The following is a 21,954-nucleotide window of genomic DNA, read 5'->3' on the forward strand; positions in this document are numbered from 1 at the left end:
GATTCCGCTACGAGTTCACATTACTGCCAAAGATTATGTGACCATTTTCGCTGATCAGGTCCATACCATGGTACCATGTTTGTCTCCCATTGTTGATGCTATATTCCAGGGTGACAGTGCCATTATCCAAGCAGCTCGCACCGTCCAAGACTGGTTTTGCGAGCACGAGGATGAATTGTCGCAGCACGCCTGGCCACCACACTCTCCAGATCTCAGTACTTCAAAAATGGCTCTGAGCACTATGGGAGTTAACTGCTGAGGTCATCAGTCCCCTAGAACTTAGAACTACTTAAACCTAACTAACCTAAGGACGTCACACACATCCATGCCCGTGGCAGGATTCGAACCTGCAACCGTAGCGGTCGCGCGGTTCCAGACTGTAGCGCCTAGAACCGCTCGGCCACTCCGGCCGGCGATCTCAGTACTGTTGAGCCATTGTGGTCTTCTTTGTAGACAAGGGTGCATGATCGCTATCGACCTCCATCATTGTTACCTACACTTGTCACAGTTTTGAAGGAAGAATGGTATACGTTTGCTTTAAAAGTCGTACAGGGCGCTTATTTATCCAATCCGAGACGACTAGAAGCTGTTTGAATGTCAACGGGTTACCTATGTCGTATTTTGCATGGTAATGTATTGTGTTTCAACGTTTTTGTCCACCTCTTGTACATGTCTGTACACACACGACTGTGCAATACATCGCGATAAAAACTTCTCTCACAAAATATCTTCCGTAAGTTGTGTGCTTCGGGATGTATAACGGCGAAGAAGGGGTCTCACATTTTAACGTAAACGTTACTGAAAGTGCCGAATATTGCTTATATATGGATTTCGTTACTTCAGTGAGTAATCACATCGTATTTCTGAAATTTTAAATCACTGTTTTAAGTTGAATGGTTTCAGTAACACGAAATCCCAGACGTTGTTACGGTTCTTCCTTCACGTATTCAGACCTTACGCTAAGAAAATTAAGATTCTATTCGTTGGGATATTACATTTACATTTAGGCTGAGAGATCAAGGCCATAACATTTCAATATTGATGAAACAGCATCGTTACCAGTTAGTTTTATTAAAAGCAGGAAGCTGAGCAAACAAAATGGAATTGATTCACTTACCCGCTTTCGTAGTTTCGGAGGAAGCGCTGGATAGACGACTGAGAGCACCATGCCTATTATCTTTGTTGCGTTAGTGAAATGTAAGGCTACAATTCGTTTTGAATACGCTTTCTGTAAAAATCACAAGAAAGATAAAACCAAATTACTCAGTTATACAGGTTGAAGGAACACGAAAGCACTCGGATTTTATGGTACAATTCCTTGCCTCTTACACCCAAACCTCCAGATGTCAGACTCTCAGATAGGTACCAGACGTTGTCTGCCGATAAAGTATCAACCAAAACTCAGATTTAGTTCGTACTAGGTGCTGTCGTGTAGCAGAACGCGCATAAATGTTAATTAAAAGTAACACAAAACTACGGAGGACAGCAAAAGCATAACTGTGAGTAACTGCTGTACGTTGCTTCAGCGGCGAAGATGGTAGATCGTCAGATCCTCACACCCAGGGTCCTCGATCCAAATCCAATGACAACAATTTTTTTACTGTATTATGGGTGAAAGTGTAATGTGGAACAAGATGTATATGGCATGTAAAACGGCTATTTGGAGGTAACAACAATGTTGTCTGCTTCGTTGCGTTTCTTTGAAACTTGTAGACCTATAGAGTACATTTGTAGTTTCACAGCATACACAATCAGAAAAGAACAATAAATAACTGCACCACACGTGTGGAAGTAATAAAATAATAATAATTAAAATAAACAAAATAGTAAGGTCAATAATAAGTACATAATGCTCAACTAACGAAGCTAAAGCAAACTGCGGAAAGAACATTGCTACAAACTCTGAAAAGTCATTTTACATGTCAGGAAAATATTCTCCCATACAACAGTTTCAAGCGTAAACAGCGTTTGAACGCTCTACCTCCTCACACAAGCGAGAAAAACATTGCAAGCACTCTCAGATACGCTTTTCCTGTCCTCTGTAGCTCTGGTGATACTTTTAATTACCGTTTACGCCTGTTGTACTGGACGTCAGCACACAACACAAACTAAATCGGTGTTTTGGTTCATATTATATCGACATACAACGTTTGGTACCGATCTGACTGTCTGACGTCTGGAGATTTGAGTGTTGGCAACACATGAACGTTAGGCTTGACGTGGTCAAGAATAAGGGAGAGCGATCTTAATTTTTAATATAATTTTTATTTGTTTAGATCGCGAATTTATAAGATGATATTACACGTTTTGAATGTGATCCGAAGACGAATGATAACACATTCAAACCCGGTAACATCATTTTATATACTCGCGATCTAGACAAATAAAAGTTATATTAACACAAAAATAGCTATAACAAAATTTCGCCCCGTTCATATTTTCAGCAGAAAATCTGAGTGAAAAAAATTGTAATTTGGCAAAGTTGTAATCATAAACTGAAGAGCCAAAGAAATTGGTACACCTGACTAATATCGTGTAGGGCCCCCACGAGATCGCAGAAGTGCCGCAATACGACGTGCCATGGACTCAACTGATGTCTAAAGTAGTGTTGGAGGGAACTGACACCATGAATGCTGCAGGGCTGTCCGTAAATCCGTAAGAGTACAAGGAGGTAGAGATCTCTTCTGAACAGCACGTTGCAAGGCGTCCCAGATAAGCTCAATAATGTTCATGTCTTGGGAGTTTGGTGGCCAGTGGAGGTATTAAACTCAGAATGGCGTTCCTGGAGCCACTCTGTTGCAATTATGGACATGTGGGGTGTCGCATTGTCCTGCTGGAATTGCCCAAGTTCGTCGGAACTCACAATGGACACGAATGATTAGGGTAGGTGATCAGACAATATGCTGACGCACGTGTCACCTGTCAGGGTTTACATCTACCTACATCTACATGGTTACTCTGTAATTCACACTTAAGTGCCTGGCAGAGGGTTCATCGAACCATTTCCATACTACTCCTCTACCATTCTACTCTCGAATGGCGCGTGGGAAAAAGGAAACCTAAATCTTTCCGTTCTAGCTCTGATTTCTCTTATTTCATTATGATGATCATTTCTCCCTACGTAGGTGAAAGACATAATTGAAGACCTCGGATGTAAGCGATGGTAAGCGACACTCTGATAAACTGAGTTACTGCATGCAAAACATAGTGACATGCTTTAGTCCAGTTAGTTGAAAGCTTCATGATAATCCAACTGATAGTATCTCTCAGTTCAAATTGTACGTAGTTGCGACTTTGGCAGGCTGTGCCGATATAAACAGCGATAAGTGCAAGATACATATCTGCATGGAGTCGTAACGTTTGCATTGGTTTTGACAAAAAGATGGTTTTCACGAACGAGCTGTACAAGTCGGAGGATACATATGACTTCGATAAGGATCCTGCACACGTTCCGGAACGGAAATGCCCACCAAAACGTGTTACAAATGAGGTAAATATGCATATTTTTAAACAATTAAACAATGTTGAGTAACGTCGCTTACCATAGTTCACGTACATTTGTGTGACAGTGCGATCGCAGGCATGTTAAACGCCATCCTTAAAGTTGTTGACGTGCTGCAGTAAGGCACCGCATTCGTTTCTTATAAGGCTTTTTCTACAGCTGTATCCATACCTCGAAAACCATACTAACAAAATTTATGTATTTACCTGTTTAGGTAAATTATTACTGCATTTATATAGCCTATTAAGTCTTTGCTTTGTGTATATTGGCGTATAAATGAGTGTGTCAAAAAAGTACAAATTATCGAGGGATGTATTTTGCTTTTATGCGTGAAATTATTGTGAGATATGTGGACGATGTTAAACTTATGACTCTGAATTTTTGTAGGAAGATGCACCAAGACCTGACACACTGCAGGCAGCTACAGTTTATGAAAACGGTCAGCGGAGCTGACAGAGATGGAGGTATGCAGGGATAAATAAGGAAAAAGAGAAATGAAGGAAAGTATATAGAACATACGGGGACAATAGGGATGTTACTGTACGAAAATCAAGGTCCTCCATGTAGATTCTCTAAAAAGTGTTTCGAGCATGTAAGTGAACAAGACAAGTAACGCATATTCAGGAATACATGACACAAAATGTGCACCTAGAACGTTGTTTACCATAAAAAAGTGCCATCCGTAAAAGGGCCTTTTAAATTTACATTTTGGAGAGGTTTTGCAGCACTGTTTCGTTAACTCTCGCTGCAAGTAAACAGTGGTTAATCAATGGTAACTGATGTTAAGTGCTCTCGGTGTGCAAGTAAACAATGTTAATTACCATCGAGGAAATTGTAAGAATAGAACTGTGGGTAGAATTAGCCATTTTCAAAATTTTGTCGTTACGGTGGAGACATGTGAAAATCTGGATATGAAAGAATCACATCGGAAGTGCATGCAATATCTTATTTATGGAAACTTTCAGAAACTTTGATGTGCGATTTCTCAAACCAGTCGAAATGTCACTTACAATTTTTACAGCCGAAGTATGGAATTAGTTGTTGTGTTGTGATGGTGATGAAAACACTAAAAAAATTGATAATTATCTATGAAGTGGATTTCTAGTCCTAATGGTGGCATAATGTCTTGTAGAAATGTAACTGATGTTAAAGTAGCAAGCTTGATAGTTGGCACTAATGCACTGAAAAAATGGCAGGAGAGGACTAGCTTCGAATGTAGTAAGAGAAACAGAGACCAAACAGGAGATTGGTAATGTTTTATTTTTTTTAATTGGGGTAAGAGGATGACTGAAACAGGGAGAAGAAATGCTGACAATTGACCAGAAAGCGTTGAGGGGTCAAGTGCGAGGTAAGACTACAGAATGATTGTTTAAAGACAAAATATGCCATTCAAAGTGAAGTGGTAATAGCGACTGTACTCTCATTTCTGTTTTAATATTAAGTAATTGCATTTGTTTGGTATAAGGTATGATGTCATAGCAATAAAATGACTAAGAAGCCAGACACCAGAATCGAATCCTGTGATTACATTTTTGTCAAATTGACAATCTTTGATGTACATTTTCTACCGAAAATATGTCCTCGACGAAATTGGCTTCTGCATTGCCTTCTTAACAACTTTCACAACATAGTTATCCTATCTTCCAAACCGACGAATCCAGAGTTCACCGAGCTAAAACTGGCTGCTTTCTGGTAGGAAGACTCATGACTAACGGCGTGTGGTTACTGACTCCCAAACCCACGTCAATATGATCCTAATTGAAATATCTGACAAACATGACTGACGGAATGCAAACAATATGTTCTTTACAAAACAGAATGCAGCTACTGTTAGCAATAGTGTTCAGTTTTGTGTAATACATTTCCACTTATTTTAGTTTAGTGTTTATTCCACTCGACTACGACATCGTGATGCGATCATGGAACATAATATATAATGATAGAAAAGATCATACGCACAGAATAAAAAAAACAGTAGTAATAAGAAATATAAATTTTGGCAAACAAGGTACAGAAAAGATCTTAAAAATAACATAACGTTTTAATAAAGGAAACACTGACTTTACATACACATAAAAAAGTGCTGAAGAGAAAATACAAGATAATGTTGCAATTCGTGAAACGAAGGTCTACAAATTAATGTTTTGGTTAGGTGACATTCAACAGCCATTAAGTAATTGAAAAAACTCGTTTTAACTATTAGCTATTTTCATTTATACTTTAATATTTATCGGTTTCGGCCGTGAACCACCTACAAAGGATACCTGCTAAAAGTACAAAATGGAATAAGTACGCGAAAAAAATATAAAACACAGAATTCGTAACAGGTATATAAGCATAATCTGTTTATAAGTGCTTACAAGGCGTGAACGGATGAGATGAATACATAAATCATTTGCGTTTGTGGCTGATAGAAAATACAAAACGTCATAATAAATATAAGAAAAGAACACAACATGCTCCACCAATATATAATGGATATGTGCTCAACATAAAAATAGTTAACGTAATGACGTACAAAAAGGTAAGAAACCACAGAGGCAAGAACTGTGCAGTGTAGCCGCTGTTATATAATTCCTGTGGTTACTAATTTTATTATATTGTATTTTCTTCTTGCTTCTTATTGGATATAATGCTGAATGTTGGCCGCGCTTCCCTTCCTTAAAATAAGGCAACTTATTAGTAAATATCCAAATATACACGACTAACTACCCGTAAATCTGTTCACCTATGAAATTTCTGCGATGACTGATAAGCATCCTGATGTCTACGTTTTATTTCTCCATACCTTAGTATCTGTACTTTGTGTCTCTAAGAAAACATTGTTCTGTAGCAACTGAAATAAACTGTTTGGATTTGTATTTCTTCCATTGTTGGACTATTTTGTGTTTAACTGTTGTTCACGGGTTTGTATCGTTATGACCTGTCTCCTGAGATCTAAGTTGTACTATTATACATCGTAATCTTAATATTGACTATATGTATCATTGTAACTTACGATTCACGCTACTGCATTATGAATAACTATCTGAAATTTCGTCCTTTCAGTTAGGGCTGCTGACCTTAGATGACCATCACTTATGGTGTGATCCTACATTGTGTACTTGTTACTTTTATCGTTCACTGATGAGGGTTAACAATATATGAATGAGTTGGTATTTTTCCTTCTTACTTGTTAACCAGTTTGATTGCCTATAGTTTAAGCTTGTATATTGGAGGTATAGACGTTACCTACAACAGTTTTTATTTATCATTAATAATATTATAATTTTATTTACACTCTTTTTGATTGTTGCATGGTGAATAGGTTACTAATTCACTATTTATATTTTGTACACTATGACAGGTTCCCTTGCACCGGTGAAGTGCTATATCATACTAGCGTTTACGAAACAAATCATGAGAGTGTCTCGCCCTGTGTAGGTTGGAAATTGAAATTTCGTTAAAAGATATCGCCCAACGAAAAAAAAGAAAGAAATACTTGTCAAGAATCCTTCTGTGGCGCCATAGCCATCTCTTCCACCCGCCAGGTGGTACGTCATTGATATCAGTTTGATATCCTAATTAATTAAATTGATCATGAGAGTCACTTTGTATGGGGAATAATTATTTTTTTTAGCTGTCGGATTATTCACGCCAAGTAGGACAACTGGGAATCCATGGAGGGAACACGATGTTCTTTTCGAGGAACACTGTTGAGAAATGACATCTGAAGCTGACCACAGAGAGACTCTACAATCCACAACATAGAATTTCGCGTAAGGACCACACTGTTAGAAACATGATCAGAATGCAAGTTACCATCACCCTGTATAAAAAGCGGTCTTGAGTCTACAGGCACACATGGTCCCTGATAGTGTTACGCTTTCAGGCAGAAATGCTGTCCGAAATTTGGAATCAAGTCTATCCATTCAACCACATATTGGTGTTGGATCCTGTAGAGGCGCCTTTTAATTATTACAGCCACTGGTGAATGATATTTGTGCCACTCTCGTACCACGAAACAAATCACCTTTTTCGAACCTATCTGCTAAGCGTCCCATACAGCAAGAACTCCAGCACTGTTTTTAGACGGTCCCTCTGCATCTTGTAACTGCTCCTCTGACCTGCCCGCCCTGCAGCTTAGTCTATGTGATCATCCCAATTTAAGTCTGACCTATACGGAAGTCAGAGAGCACTATATCTAAGACCTTCTGCATCCTGTGGGAAAACGGGACGAGCTGAGTTAATGCAACAGGAGCGCGTTTTGACCATTTGGTAGAAATGGGAACATGGTGTCATAGCTCCGTCAACTGTGTACAGTGTGTAAGGCCAGCGCCAAAAGAAGCTTTCCGCTGCAACACGAGGTAGTAGAAGAGATAGTACAAGCAGTTATGGTGGGGTTTCTTGTTGGTAAAATTAGGAAGACTACACATCATACATGACATGGAGGAAGGACAAAGATTTTGCTACTGCATTGCAGCGCATCTCCAAACTGCATACAGGTACTACAGTCCAAAGGAGAATTGTGTCTCTGAGGCTGCATTCATGTCTATCATCCAAACATATGTGGCAGTCCTATTAAATATATAGGTATTGGTTCATTGGAACAGGTGGTTCGTTATCAAAGTTGCTTCCACAGACCGGTGTAAGGTTTCATCACCTGGGCTGTCGGATGACCATATCCAACAGACTATCAATCACACCAGACGGTTCCTGTATTGTTCCATCATAAGCAGTTCAACAGATTGTTTTTTTTTTTCGGTTGTAACACTCCCAATCAGTGTACACCGCCATACACTTTGTTTTTCTACCATGACTTAGAGATCCGTGTCAACTGCTGCTAAACCAACATTAACATGTTTCGATCCTCAGGTTCTCACAGAAAACTGAACATCACATGGCATAAACTATACAGCTACCACAACACAGGCTGCTAGAAATAAAACACAGAGTCAATGTTTCTCATTGACAAAAATGTGGAAGACGTCACAACATATGGAAACTGGAAGAGTCTGCGGTAATGTAGAGTACTTTCAACAGCTATTCGAAGGTGATGACCTGTACAGTTAATGTCATCTTTCCATCGACACGGTAGCGGATGTCTCGGTGCTCCATTTAAAAAAGCATTGTTCCTTCATTTGGCAGTCATATACATAATTACTGTTCTGGTGTTGACCATCACTGGAAGGTGCTGTTCACAGCATGCATGAGGTAGCACAAATAAAAAGAGGTACTGTTATCTTATTGGTGAAAAAATAAATAAAAAATAAAACCACGTGGAGGGCATTGCAGCATTTGGAAATTGAACGAGTATGTAGAAATTAAGAACGCTTCCAAAGAACCGTATTCAGGTGATGGCCTCTACACTCAATCCCATGTTCCACAGCGACAAGTAGCAGATATCCAGTGTTCCACCAAGGTTCCTTCTTTCTCAATGGAGTAGTGTCAGTCAATCATTATGCGGTAATCAAATGCATACCCAGTGGATGGTCGGGATGTGAAAGACACCATTGATATGGAGCGACGTACTGTAATACACACTGCAGTTGATAGCGAGGCCAATTTTAGCAATTTTACCCAGAAGGCGGAGAGAGCAATATATGCCACATTCTGCAACCTGTGTAGAAACAAAGTGAGCTGAGTTAATGCTATAGGAGCGTGTTTTGACCACTCGGTGGAAGTGGGAACATTTTGTCGTAGCTCTGTCACCTGTGTACGATGTGTAAGGTCAGTGCCAAGTGAAGCCTGCTCCTGCAGTACAACGTAGTATATCAGTGCAAACAGTTACGGTGGTGTTTCTTATCGGGAAAATTAGGAAGACTCAACATCAAAGCAGATCCGCATCCCTCAGGATCCATTCACGCCTACCACCCATACATTCTGTCATCGTTATTCTGTACCATCCGGCAGAGGAAAATTACGAACTATAAAAGCTCCGCTAATTTCATCCAACAGATTTTTATCACATCTCTCTTCTGATATATCAAAAGCAAATACCGTCTACATGCCGGAATCAAGCATATGTGGCGATCCTATTAAATATACAGGTGTTGATTCATTGGAGCAGGCGGCCTGTGATCGACGTTGCTTGCACAGATTTGTGTAAAGTTTCATCGCCTGTACTGTACGAGGACCATCTCCCACACATTTTCAGCCGCAGGAGAGGGTCCCTGTTCCGTTGTTTGATACATGGCGTTTTCTGCTATAACATGCTTTGTGCACTGCCATACATTTTTTTCCGCCACGACTTCGACGCCTGTGTCAGGTTCTAAACTGACGTTAACACGTTTTGGTCCATTGGCTCCCCCAGAAAACTAGACATCAGACAATATAAATCATGTTGGTGCTGCTGACGCCACAACACACCCACACATTGGGTGATTGAAATAAAAGACAGTCACAATATAAGAAAACTGGAAGAGACTTGAGGCATTTTGGAGCGTTTCCAAACAGCTGTCCAAATGTGATTGACGACCTCTACATTTAAACTCATTATTCACAGTGATGGGATAGCTGATGACGCTGTATTTTGTTTGATTGATTCCTCATTTGCTGCCATGCATGCGATCACTGCTTCAATGTTAACCATCCCCAGAAGTTGTTGCCCCACCACCAAGAGTCTTTCTCCATCTCAAACAAGCGATGTCAGTCAGTCATTATGTGGTAATCAACAGCATACCAGTGGATGGTTGGGATGGAAATGACACCGTCGATGTACTGTAATAATAAGCATCATAGTTGACAGTGCGAACAATTTTAGCAATTTTATCATGATTTTAACACCGACCAATGACGGGGATGCATGCTTAGCAATTTCTGTATCATCGCTAAATAGCCCCTCCACTACTTTGCGAGTATCATCGCGAATGTAAATAGATGACTGTACAGTACGTCCATTCATTGTTTATTGTCAAACATCTATGTCATCAAAGTATACCAGACAGCAACCTACGTGTCTCTAGCACTTCGATCGTAGTGCGTAATATACGATCTTTCTCTGTGTGGCTGGGAGTCACAGGACAGTCACAGACCTATAGATCTCCTCGCATTGTCTTTCACCAACGCTCCCTGCAGCTGACAATAAGTAGACTGCTACATTCCATGTTTCGTGTAGGGACAGTGCGAACCGAGGCTGTAACTGCCCAGATGTGCGAATGAGGATGAGGTTGCGAGGTGCCGGGGATAGCAGTGTATTTAACACAAAATTCTTCTCGAATCTTCATATGGAAATGATGGTCTAAGCCACCACCCCTTTTTTAACTCCTACTTTTGCTGTTGCACATGGATTAAGAAGAAACGCGAACTGACTGTAATAGACCCTGCAAGTGGAGTAGAAAAGAGTTTGGCACCTGCAATAATTTAATTGAATAGAAATTAAGGAAAGTTTCATTAACGTAGTGAGAAATGAAAGGCTTGCTCTACCGATTAAGAGAATGAAAGTTCCGTCCAAAATAATAATTTGATTTATTATGATTAAACTCAAAATAATAAACAAAACACACGAAACATTTACAATACGTCAAACTGGATACTCAAATAAAGGCTGTGAAGGTGAAGTTGTCCATAAACTAGATTGTGACATTTATGACCAAGTGGTATGTGGAGTCAATTCCTTGCAACTCAAATCTTAAGAGAAACACCCAGCCAACCCAACATTAATTGCTGCTACAGTAGTGATAACTCAGGCAATGAACACCCCAGACAGAACAAAGTTAGAAAAGACGAACAGGCGCACTCTGCTGAGCTTTGATTATCGCCTAGCAAAATTGCCTGCTTTGCCAGTGCTGCGGACGTACATTACCAAGCTGTCTTCTTAACTGCAAGGACACGATCTGGCATACCGGAGGCAATGGCTGGTTGCTTCGACGTCCCTTCGTGGTGATGATAATGTCGTGAGTATAGCCCGAAACAAATTCTCCTGGTCTGGTTGTTCCAGACTAAAGACTTCCTAGCAACACAAATACGCCTCTGAGGGAGACGAAGAAGGCCCGCCATACAATCACTGACGGTACAGTAACTCCGATACAGTCAACTTTAGCCAAAACTGCCCAAGACAGACAACATAGGCCGGTTGTACGCAGAATGCTCAATTGCCAACTGTACTCGGAAAGTTATGTTGAAGTTGAAACTTCAGCAACTTCGTCAAACAGTTACAATCAAATAAAAGTATATTAGACAGCCAACGGAAGGCAGGCTGTCCAGAGCAGCGAGAGCTCAGTCTTGTAACCTACTCCGACCAAAAGACGAGAGCCGACTGTCACAAGAGCACCTGTACAAACCGAACACAGAACATTCCCGCCCCCACGATGGTGGCCGTGGTTAAACGTTCCAATCAGCAACTCGAAAAACCGGCGGAAAATTCCACTCTATTGCCGAAGCACTACTTTTCCACCAACGGAGATTCTTGGCGCCAATTTCTGCGTCGATTTTGCTACGTCACGGAGCTATGCCCTGAGCAAGCCAATCACAGTTACGATTTTGCAGAAAACGCGGGAATTTGCCCGCCAAGACTGCCTGGGAACACAAGTCTTTCCCACGCCTCGCTGGTAGCCCGCCAGAAACGGTTTTCACTAAGTTTCTGCGAAGTAACGGAATCTCTAGCCCAGCCGCTCCGTCAGGCCCCTGTGGGCGTGTCGCCGCCGCTCTTATGACAATGTCGGCGTCTGGAAAGCATTCACTCGACTCCCTCGCACACATCGGCTTAACCCTTTCAAGAGCAGCATAGCCCGCCTGTCACTGGACCACCCGGGTGACGAGAGACGCTGCGTGGGAAGTCCGCATGTGAAGGAATAGCGACTTTTCACCACATGCAATTAGAGAGGAAGATCGAATTACTCAGAGAAATATGAGAGGGGGCTCATGCCACCTCTCAAGGTAGCACCCCTTATCGGTGTACAGTAGCTATGAAACTGTTGTGACGATATAAAAGACGGTTAAGAACAAGAAACGGGTGATTTTTATGGATAATGGAGCTCCGGACGGACAGATTTTGCTGCATTTTACGTAAATCTACTGCGCTTGCAATTCTAAAGTATTATTCTAGTGTCTGGAGTCATTTCCAAGAAGGTATTGGTAAGAGAAAACATAAACACACGCACTCCTAAGGCTAAAATCTTCTACATCTACATCTACACTCCGCGAGCCACCTTACGGTGTGTGGCGGAGGGTACTTATTGTACCACTATCTGATCCCCCCTTCCCTGTTCCATTCACGAATTGTGCGTGGGAAGAACGACTGCTTGTAAGTCTCCGTATTTGCTCTAATTTCTCGGATCTTTTCGTTGTGATCATTACGCGAGATATATGTGGGCGGTAGTAATATGTTGCCCATCTCTTCCCGGAATGTGCTCTCTCGTAATTTCGATAATAAACCTCTCCGTATTGCGTAACGCCTTTCTTGAAGTGTCCGCCACTGGAGCTTGTTCAGCATCTCCGTAACGCTCTCGCGCTGACTAAATGTCCCCATGACGAATCGCGCTGCTTTTCGCTGGATCATGTCTATCTCTTCTATTAATCCAACCTGGTAAGGGTCCCATACTGATGAGCAATACTCAAGAATCGGACGAACAAGCGTTTTGTAAGCTACTTCTTTCGTCGATGAGTCACATTTTCTTAGAATTCTTCCTATGAATCTCAACCTGGCGCCTGCTTTTCCCACTATTTGTTTTATGTGATCATTCCACTTCAGATCGCTCCGGATAGTAACTCCTAAGTATTTTACGGTCGTTACCGCTTCCAATGATTTACCACCTATGGCATAATCGTACTGGAATGGATTTCTGCCCCTATGTATGCGCATTATATTACATTTATCTACGTTTAGGGAAAGCTGCCAGCTGTCGCACCATTCATTAATCCTCTGCAGGTCTTCCTGGAGTACGTACGAGTCTTCTGATGATGCTACTTTCTTGTAGACAACCGTGTCATCTGCAAATAGCCTCACGGAGCTACCGATGTTGTCAACTAAGTCATTTATGTATATTGTAAACAATAAAGGTCCTATCACGCTTCCTTGCGGTACTCCCGAAATTACCTCTACATCTGCAGATTTTGAACCGTTAAGAATGACATGTTGTGTTCTTTCTTCTAGGAAATCCTGAATCCAATCACAAACCTGGTCCGATATTCCGTAAGCTCGTATTTTTTTCACTAAACGTAAGTGCGGAACCGTATCAAATGCCTTCCTGAAGTCCAGGAATACGGCATCAATCTGCTCGCCAGTGTCTACGGCACTGTGAATTTCTTGGACAAATAGGGCGAGCTGGGTTTCACATGATCTCTGTTTGCGGAATCCATGTTGGTTATGATGAAGGAGATTTGTATTATCTAAGAACGTCATAATACGAGAACACAAAACATGTTCCATTATTCTACAACAGATTGACGTAAGTGAAATAGGCCTATAATTATTCGCATCTGATTTATGACCCTTCTTGAAAATGGGAACGACCTGTGCTCTCTTCCAGTCGCTAGGTACTTTACGTTCTTCCAGAGATCTACGATAAATTGCTGATAGAAAGGGGGCAAGTTCTTTAGCATATTCACTGTAGAATCTTAAGGGTATCTCGTCTGGTCCGGATGCTTTTCCGCTACTAAGTGATAGCAGTTGTTTTTCAATTCCGATATCGTTTATTTCAATATTTTCCATTTTGGCGTCCGTGCGACGGCTGAAGTCAGGGACCGTGTTACGATTTTCCGCAGTGAAACAGTTTCGGAACACTGAATTCAGTATTTCTGCCTTTCTTCGGTCGTCCTCTGTTTCGGTGCCATCGTGGTCAACGAGTGACTGAATAGGGGATTTAGATCCGCTTACCGATTTTACATATGACCAAAACAGTCTATAACGTTAGATCATCGCAACGCTCTTACTATCCCAGTGTAAGAAATATATTTCCAGCGTGTGTCATACATTCTTGTTGCCGGTTTGTCAACGATAAACTATGATGATACACTGTAAAATGAAAAACTACTTCGTTAAAACATCGATTCCTTGTGATACAATATAGTTTTTCAGAGATGTATAGCCCCCACTATTCACACCCGTTCTAGGTTCAGAAATCATACTATGCTAGCATCAGTCCTATATACAATGGTCGTTAGTATCGGAGAATGCCTCTTACAAAGAAAGGGACAAAAGCATAGCAGCAGTGTTTGACATGTGAAGCAGGCCGGAGTGGTCGAGCGGTTCTAGGCGCTACAGTCTGGAACCGCGCGACCGCTACAGTCGCAGGTTCGAATCCTGCCTTGGGCATGGATGTGTGTGATGTCCTTAGGTTAGTTAGGTTTAAGTAGTTCTAAGTTCTAGGGGACTGATGACCTCAGAAGTTAAGTCCCATAGTGCTCAGAGCCATTTGAACCATTTGACATGTGAAAATACATTTCATTCTGCCACAAACTTCATAAATAGGACATCTGTCAAGCAGATGTACACATGAGGATTGTAATACCTCACAAGCACCTGTCGCTAACTTAGAATCACCATAGTTATTAAACTAAAGACTCGATTTTATGCCCAAGATGCGGCAAGGGAATGGAATACATCGCATAAATCTTCGTTCGTCCAGAGGAATGCTCGAACCAGGATGGAAGCCCTCTGATGACCCACAGGTTTGTTGTTAACAATCGCAAGTAGACAGTGCTCTAAGTCACACGCAGAACATGCAGTTGTCTGTGAGTTGGATTCAGGTTATGTCACACAAATGACGCATCCCGACAGAGCAACGGAAAAAAATGGTCAAATGACCTGCAGCAACAGGTCCCTCTGTCTCTGGAATACATCATCAGCCTACCATTAAAGCCTACCTCGTTACAACTCCATCTCAATCGATCACTCCATCCACTCTCTGTCTTCCTTTAACGCTTATGCAAGTAAGGCAGATAGTTCTCCCCTTTCAAAGAAAGCATCAAAGACAGCAGTCAACTCGTGCGTATCACTATTACCTCAATAGACATGCAGTAGAATGCTGCCTCGGTGAAAAATAAAAGATTGTTTACCCGGTTCCCAGTGCTTCAGTCTCAACGTTTTCTCGTATTCCTCTTGCTGTCGTATACTCGTTCCCATGTACAGGAATTTTTTTTTAATCTTATTGGACTTAAATGCTAAGGTCATCAGTCCCTAAGCTTACACACTACTTAACCTAAATTATTCGAAACACAAACACACACACCCATGCCCGAGGGAGGACTCGAACCTCCGCCGGGACCAGCCGCACAGTCCATGACTGCACCGCCTCAGACCGCTCGGCTTATCCTGCGCGGCAGGAATTGTTCTGGACCAGTCAGAAGACATGTAGTACTCCCTCAGTTTCCCAGCATTTCGGCGTATTTTCCCTCAATTTATACGTGTTTTCCGTCATTTTATCTATTCTATGTCACTTTTGTCCATGCGAACACATCACTTATTGTTTCGTGTTCTAAAATTGCTTGTAAATGTAGTACAGCTGCCAACGCCTAGCGCAAATGCGCTATTTTTCTGGTTGGGCGGCATAGTACTCAAACGTAGTCAGTCACATATCCTACAGTTGCAGCGCGTTTGCTCTGTTTTCTGTATATCCGTATCTGTGCACATGTCACAGAAGGCTTCCATGATGTGCTCATCCCGCTGGTGGATCCAACTTCATAGAACATAGAACACATCTCCTGACGTAACGCGTGATTGATCCACCTTCAGGCCCTGTTCCACATATGACGTGTTGTGGATCCACATCCCAACAGCGCTCCTGATATAACGCTCGGCGGATCCACACGCGAACACTAGCTCGGGTCTACTGTCTGACCTGGAGACCATCAGCTACACATGCACAGATACAGAGACTCTAAAAGGAACGTCGCATATCGCGCGTGACAGCGGTAGGCCAGGTGGGTCCTGCAGCCATACGCGGGTCGGCAGAAAAAAAACAAAGGGCTGACCGTGGGGGCGCGAGAAGCTCTGCGGGGCATCTGGCCGTTTGAGGAAGCATGTGTCCTCCCCGTAGATGGATGAATGGAGGGAGTGAGGGGGGGGGGGAGGCGTGAGGAGATGTGAGAAGGCCTTGGTTTGGCAGTTTGTGATTGTAAATCGAGAAGAACGCAAGTTCAACTACCACCCCCTCTGAAGTCTTTTAGGACGACGATTTTCCCCAGTACATGTGCTGGATTATGACCAGTTCATAAACAGAGCTGTTTTTTTCACTACAATTTCGATGTGCAATTAGATCTGTGGAGCATTTTTTTCCATCAGTTGTGATAGCATGTATTGGTTTCGATTACCCGATAGATACTGTATACTTACAGGTAATAACTTTATAACTCCTCTCTGTCCAACTCCAGCATCTTGCCAGTTGAACATATTTCCCACAAAAAAAAAAAAAAAAAAAAAAAAAAAAAAAAAAAAAAAAAAAAAGAAATATAGTACCTTACACCCTTGCCTTTTTCCCGCCATCTAGTAGGCGTAGGGTAGAATTTGAGTGTGTCTGTCAGTAGTATCGAATGGTACTGCGAAATTTTTTCCCAGCAGGATAACACTAGTTGTATGGTATCGTCAGTTTCTTAGTTGTATTGCGATTTTATGCCATCCTTGTGTAGCACTATGCATATGGTTGTGTAATTATGCCCGATCTTTGTGATTAATTATGTAATTACGATCGATGTGAGACCTGAGTTTCTCCTGGCGTATAAACTTTCATGTAACTTCCGGGAATTCAGCCAGGTAACACTTTTAGCGGCCGCCGATATTTCGGCGGAGAACACCCCGCCATTTCCAAGGCAAACTACAACGGACAGGCGACGTACATGCAAATTTAAAACCTCAGTTCTCGCACTGATGCAGGAAAGATAACACACACACTGAACACTAGTGCCACCAAATATGACCAAAGTCAGAGATATCGACAGACTACGAACTCGCAGGTGAGGTAGTATTGACTCTGTCCCTCTGTTTTTTGACAAGGGAGAGAGCCGGATTCCAAACAGAGTTTAAACAGAAACCTCCATCCCTGTTAACGAGGTTGCTCGCTAATTTATTCTCAACTGCCTCCTTAATAACACTGTCCCATTAGCTGGACGTGCATGCCAATATCTCAGTGTTATTATATAACACGGGGTGACCAGAATCCAAGCAATGTTCGACAATAGCAGATCTACTTGGCTGCTGTAATCGTGTGTGTCGTTTATGCTCAGTACATCAGTCCTCCACGGTCCTGATAGTTTGACCAATATATGCCATACCGCAGCTACAAGGAATGCGATATACACCCGCCTTTCGCAGACCAAGATCATCCTTAACAAAACTCAAAATCACTCTAATTTTAGATGGAGGTCGGAAAACACATTTCACATCGCATTTCCGTTAAATACGACCGATCTTATTGGAAGTGTTTTCTACGTAAGGCAAAAAGGCAGTAGACTTAGGTGTCGACTCAGAATTATCATCAATCACCAGATGTACAGTTGGTCGATAGCGCAACTCACGTTCAATCTGTCTATCACTATAACCATTTTGATGAAACGTAACTTCAAGATGGGACAGCTCAGCTGGCAAAGTCTCAGCGTCGGAACGACATGTGCCCTGTGTACCAAGGTACAAAGTACCCCTTCACGCTGAACTGGATGGTGACAACTATTAGCCTGTAAGTACAAGTCGGTGTGAGTACCTTTCCTGTAGACTGCATGTCCAAGTGAACCATCTTCCTTCCTCCAAACCAACACGTCAAGAAAGGGAAGGCAACCAGCCTCTTCCACCTCCATTGTAACGCGAATGTTCGGGTGTATGGAGTTCATATGTTCAAATTCTCCCTACCATGGGACCAAAAAACAAAGGTATGGTCAACATATCTACAGAAACAAGCGGGTTTCAAAGACTTTGAGGAACGTGCATTGAAACCCGGAGGGGAGGGGAGGGGGAGGGGCTGGGGCACACGTGCAGGCTGAGAAAAACAGATGACGTCATCCGGGAGTGGGAGTGGGCCTGGCCAGAGGCGTTGGTGGGCGGGGGTTATTAATTTAACTATTTTGCATATCAATTTGATATCAAAAGTGGAGTGACGCTGCCACTACCCTACTACTCTCATTATGTGACAGAACTCTGAAAAGTGAAAGACAAATGTAAGACATTAAAGAACAAACCGGTTTCCGAGTAAACAGGTCACCCCTGGAAATCGCCTTAAAACAACTAGTCGGGAAACAATTACAGCGAATTATAGATTCCTGCCTGGTTTTTGTAGACCTGGAAAATGCCTACGACAGTATACCGCTAACCAATTCCAGATATGTCTAAAGGCAGTCTATGTCATAGTACATGGACCAGGCACGTTATGCGACAACTTGTCAAAAGCCTGAATAACCACCTTCAGCAGCAAGGACGTGCAGGAAGGTACCGAAATGGATGTAGAATCATGATGACTCTCAAGGATAGATGCTTACTTGTGTTGGCCAATTGTGCCATTCAGAAAACATTCTGCATACCATAACGCTATAACGCTCCCTCCTGGTTGCAAGGTGCTTGCTATCAGATGTTTCGTGCAGTGTTCGCCAAACGCCGTCTGTCCGATGTAGCATAAAAAGTGATTCGTCTGGAAAGGTCACCTGTCGCCACTCAGTGGACGTCTAGTTGCGGTACTGGCATGCAAATTCCAGCCTTTGTCGCTGATGAACAGCAGTCATTAAGGGTGCATCACCCAGGCATATGCTGCAGAGGCCCGTCCGCAGCAACGTTCACTGAAAGGTCGTTGAGGAGACACTGTAGGTAGCTCTTTGGTTCATCTAGGTGGTCAGCAGCCAATCAGTTGCACGTCTTTTCGCCCATACACATCTCCGCAGCTGTCGTTCACATATGTCATCTACGACGTGTTGTGCACCACAACCCCTCCCCCCACCCCCTCTCCTCACCGGTTTTGGGTAGAACTATTTTGCCACGCACGGTATGCTTTCCAACGGCAGCATGCTAAAACTTTACATACTTAGCAGTTTCGGCCTGAAAGTCAATGAATATGCCCATTTGGACCTCAGATATACACTACTGGCCATTAGAACTTCTACACCAAGAAGAAATGCAGATGATAAACGGGTATTCATTGGACAAATATATTATACTAGAACTGACATGTGATTACATTTTCGCACAATTTGGGTGCATAGATCCTGAGAAATCAGTACCCAGAACAACCACCTCTGGCCGTAATAACGGCCTTGATACGGCTGGGCATTGAGTCAAACAGAGCTTGGATGGCGTGTACAGGTACAGCTGCCCATACAGCTTCAACACGATACCGCAGTTCATCAAGAGTGATTGGCGTATTGTGACGAGCCAGTTGCTCGGCCACCATTGACCAGACGTTTTCAGTTGGTGAGAGATCAGGAGAATGAGCTGGCCAGGGCAGCAGTCGAACATTTTCTGTATCCCGAAAGGCCCGTACAGGACCTGCAACATACGGTCGTGCATTATCCTGCTGAAATGTAGGGTTTCGCAGGGATCGAATGAAGGTAGAGCCACGGGTCGTAACACATCTCAAATGTAACGTCCACTGTTCAAAGTGCCGTCAATGCGAACAAGAGGTGACCCAGACGTGTAACCAATGGCGCCCCATACCATCACGCTGGGTGATACGCCAGTATGGCGATGACGAATACACGTTTCCAATGTGCGTTCACCGCGATGTCGCCAAACACGGATGCGACCATCATGGTGCTGTAAACAGAACCTGGATTCATCCAAAAAAATTACGTTTTGCCATTCGTGCACCCAGGTTCATCGTTGAGTACACCGTCGCAGGCGCTACTGTCTGCTATGCAGCGTCAAGGATAACCGCAGCCATGGTCTCCGAGCTGAAAGTCCATGCTGCTACAAACGTCGTCGAACTGTTCGTGCAGATGGTTGTTGTCTTGCAAATGTCCCCATCTGTTGACTCAGGGATCGAGACGTGGCTGCATCTGTCATCTCGAGGAGGAGGAGGAGATTAGTGTTTAACGTCCCGTCGACAACGAGGTCATTAGAGACGGAGCGCAAGCTCGGGTGCGGGAAGGATGGGGAAGGAAATCGGCCGTGCCCTTTCAAAGGAACCATCCCGGCATTTGCCTGAAGTGATTTAGGGAAATCACGGATAACCTAAATCAGGATGGCCGGAGACGGGATTGAACCGTCGTCCTCCCGAATGCGAGTCCAGTGTGCTAACCACTGCGCCACCTCGCTCTGTCTGTCATCTCGACTGCTAGTGATACGAGGCTGCTGGGATCCAGCACGACGTTCCGTACTATCTTCCTGAACCCACCTACTCCATATTCTGCTAACAGTCATTGGATCTCGACCAACGTGAGCAGCAATGTCGCAATACGATAAACCGCAATCTCGATAGGCTACAATCCGACCTTTATCGAAGTCGGAAACATGATGGTACGCATTTCTCCTCCTTACACGAAGCGTCACAATAACGTTTCACCAGGCTACGCCGGTCAACTGCTGTTTGTGTATGAGAAATCGGTTGGAAACTTTCCTCATTTCAGCACGTTGTAGGTGTCGCCACCGGCGCCAACTTTGTGTGAATGCTCTGAAAAGCCAATCATTTGCATGTCACAGCATCTTCTTCCTTTCGGTTAAATTTCGCATCTGTAGAACGTCATCTTCGTATGTCTACGTTTCCGCAGTACGACAACTACTTCTCTGTTTTGTGCGTCCCGCGGCACGCATTATAAACTCTCCGCTGCTAGTGTTGCCACATGTTGTCTGTGAGTGGTTACTGCAGGTTGACGTCGAACATAGGCGATGGTCACATTGCAACTGGACCGCGTATTATACAATGTACTCAGTATCAGTAGTCTACAAGGAAAGACTCAAAACAGTTGAAAATTAAATAAAGTTTTTGAATGATACACTTTTTCACCCATATTGTTTAAAATTTATGTGCAAGGTACTCATAAAAACTGAGAAAAAGTAATGTGCAAACATGGATATCGAAATAAGCGAATATTATCTAAATAGTCTCTCGTTAGTGGGCGATGAGATCGCTTCTGATGAATAAGATGTATTATTATAAGATTTGAAAAGTAACTAAGTTTCGAAAAGTGGCTCGTTGTAAGTATTGGAAGAAACAATTGAATTTTTTTTCCAGAGACGCTACAGACTTTGGAAATAAGAAACGTTGCTATTAACTGACGTAAACAATATACCGGATGATCAGAGAGCCAGTATAAATTTGAAAACTTAATAAACCACGGAATAATGTAGATAGAGAGGTAAAAATTGACACATATGCTTGGAATGATATGGGGTTTTATTAGAACAAAAAAAAAAAAAGAAAAAAGAAACAAAGTATTGGTCGACGCGTGAAAGATGTCTTGCGCGCGTCGTTTGGTGATGATCGTGTGCTCAGCCGCCACTTTCGTCATGCTTGTCCTCCCAGGTCCCCAGACCTCAGTCCGTGCCATTATTGGCTTTGGGGTTACCTGAAGTCGCAAGTGTATCGTGATCGACGGACATCTCTAGGGATGCTGAAAGACAA

General features: G+C 42.7%; 1 protein-coding gene across 1 annotated transcript in view; it reads right to left on the reverse strand.

Moving 5' to 3' along the window:
* Nucleotides 1–21,954, reverse strand: part of LOC126259951 (retinol-binding protein pinta-like) — a 155,707-nt gene that overhangs the window by 30,377 nt on the left and 103,376 nt on the right. The window contains exon 5 of the mRNA XM_049957060.1: nt 1,118–1,228. Coding sequence (XP_049813017.1) covers nt 1,118–1,228 — 111 coding nt within the window. The remainder of the gene's footprint in view (nt 1–1,117; nt 1,229–21,954) is intronic.

The sequence above is a fragment of the Schistocerca nitens genome, chromosome 5 (genome assembly GCF_023898315.1).
Source record: "Schistocerca nitens isolate TAMUIC-IGC-003100 chromosome 5, iqSchNite1.1, whole genome shotgun sequence".
Taxonomy (NCBI): domain Eukaryota; kingdom Metazoa; phylum Arthropoda; class Insecta; order Orthoptera; family Acrididae; genus Schistocerca; species Schistocerca nitens.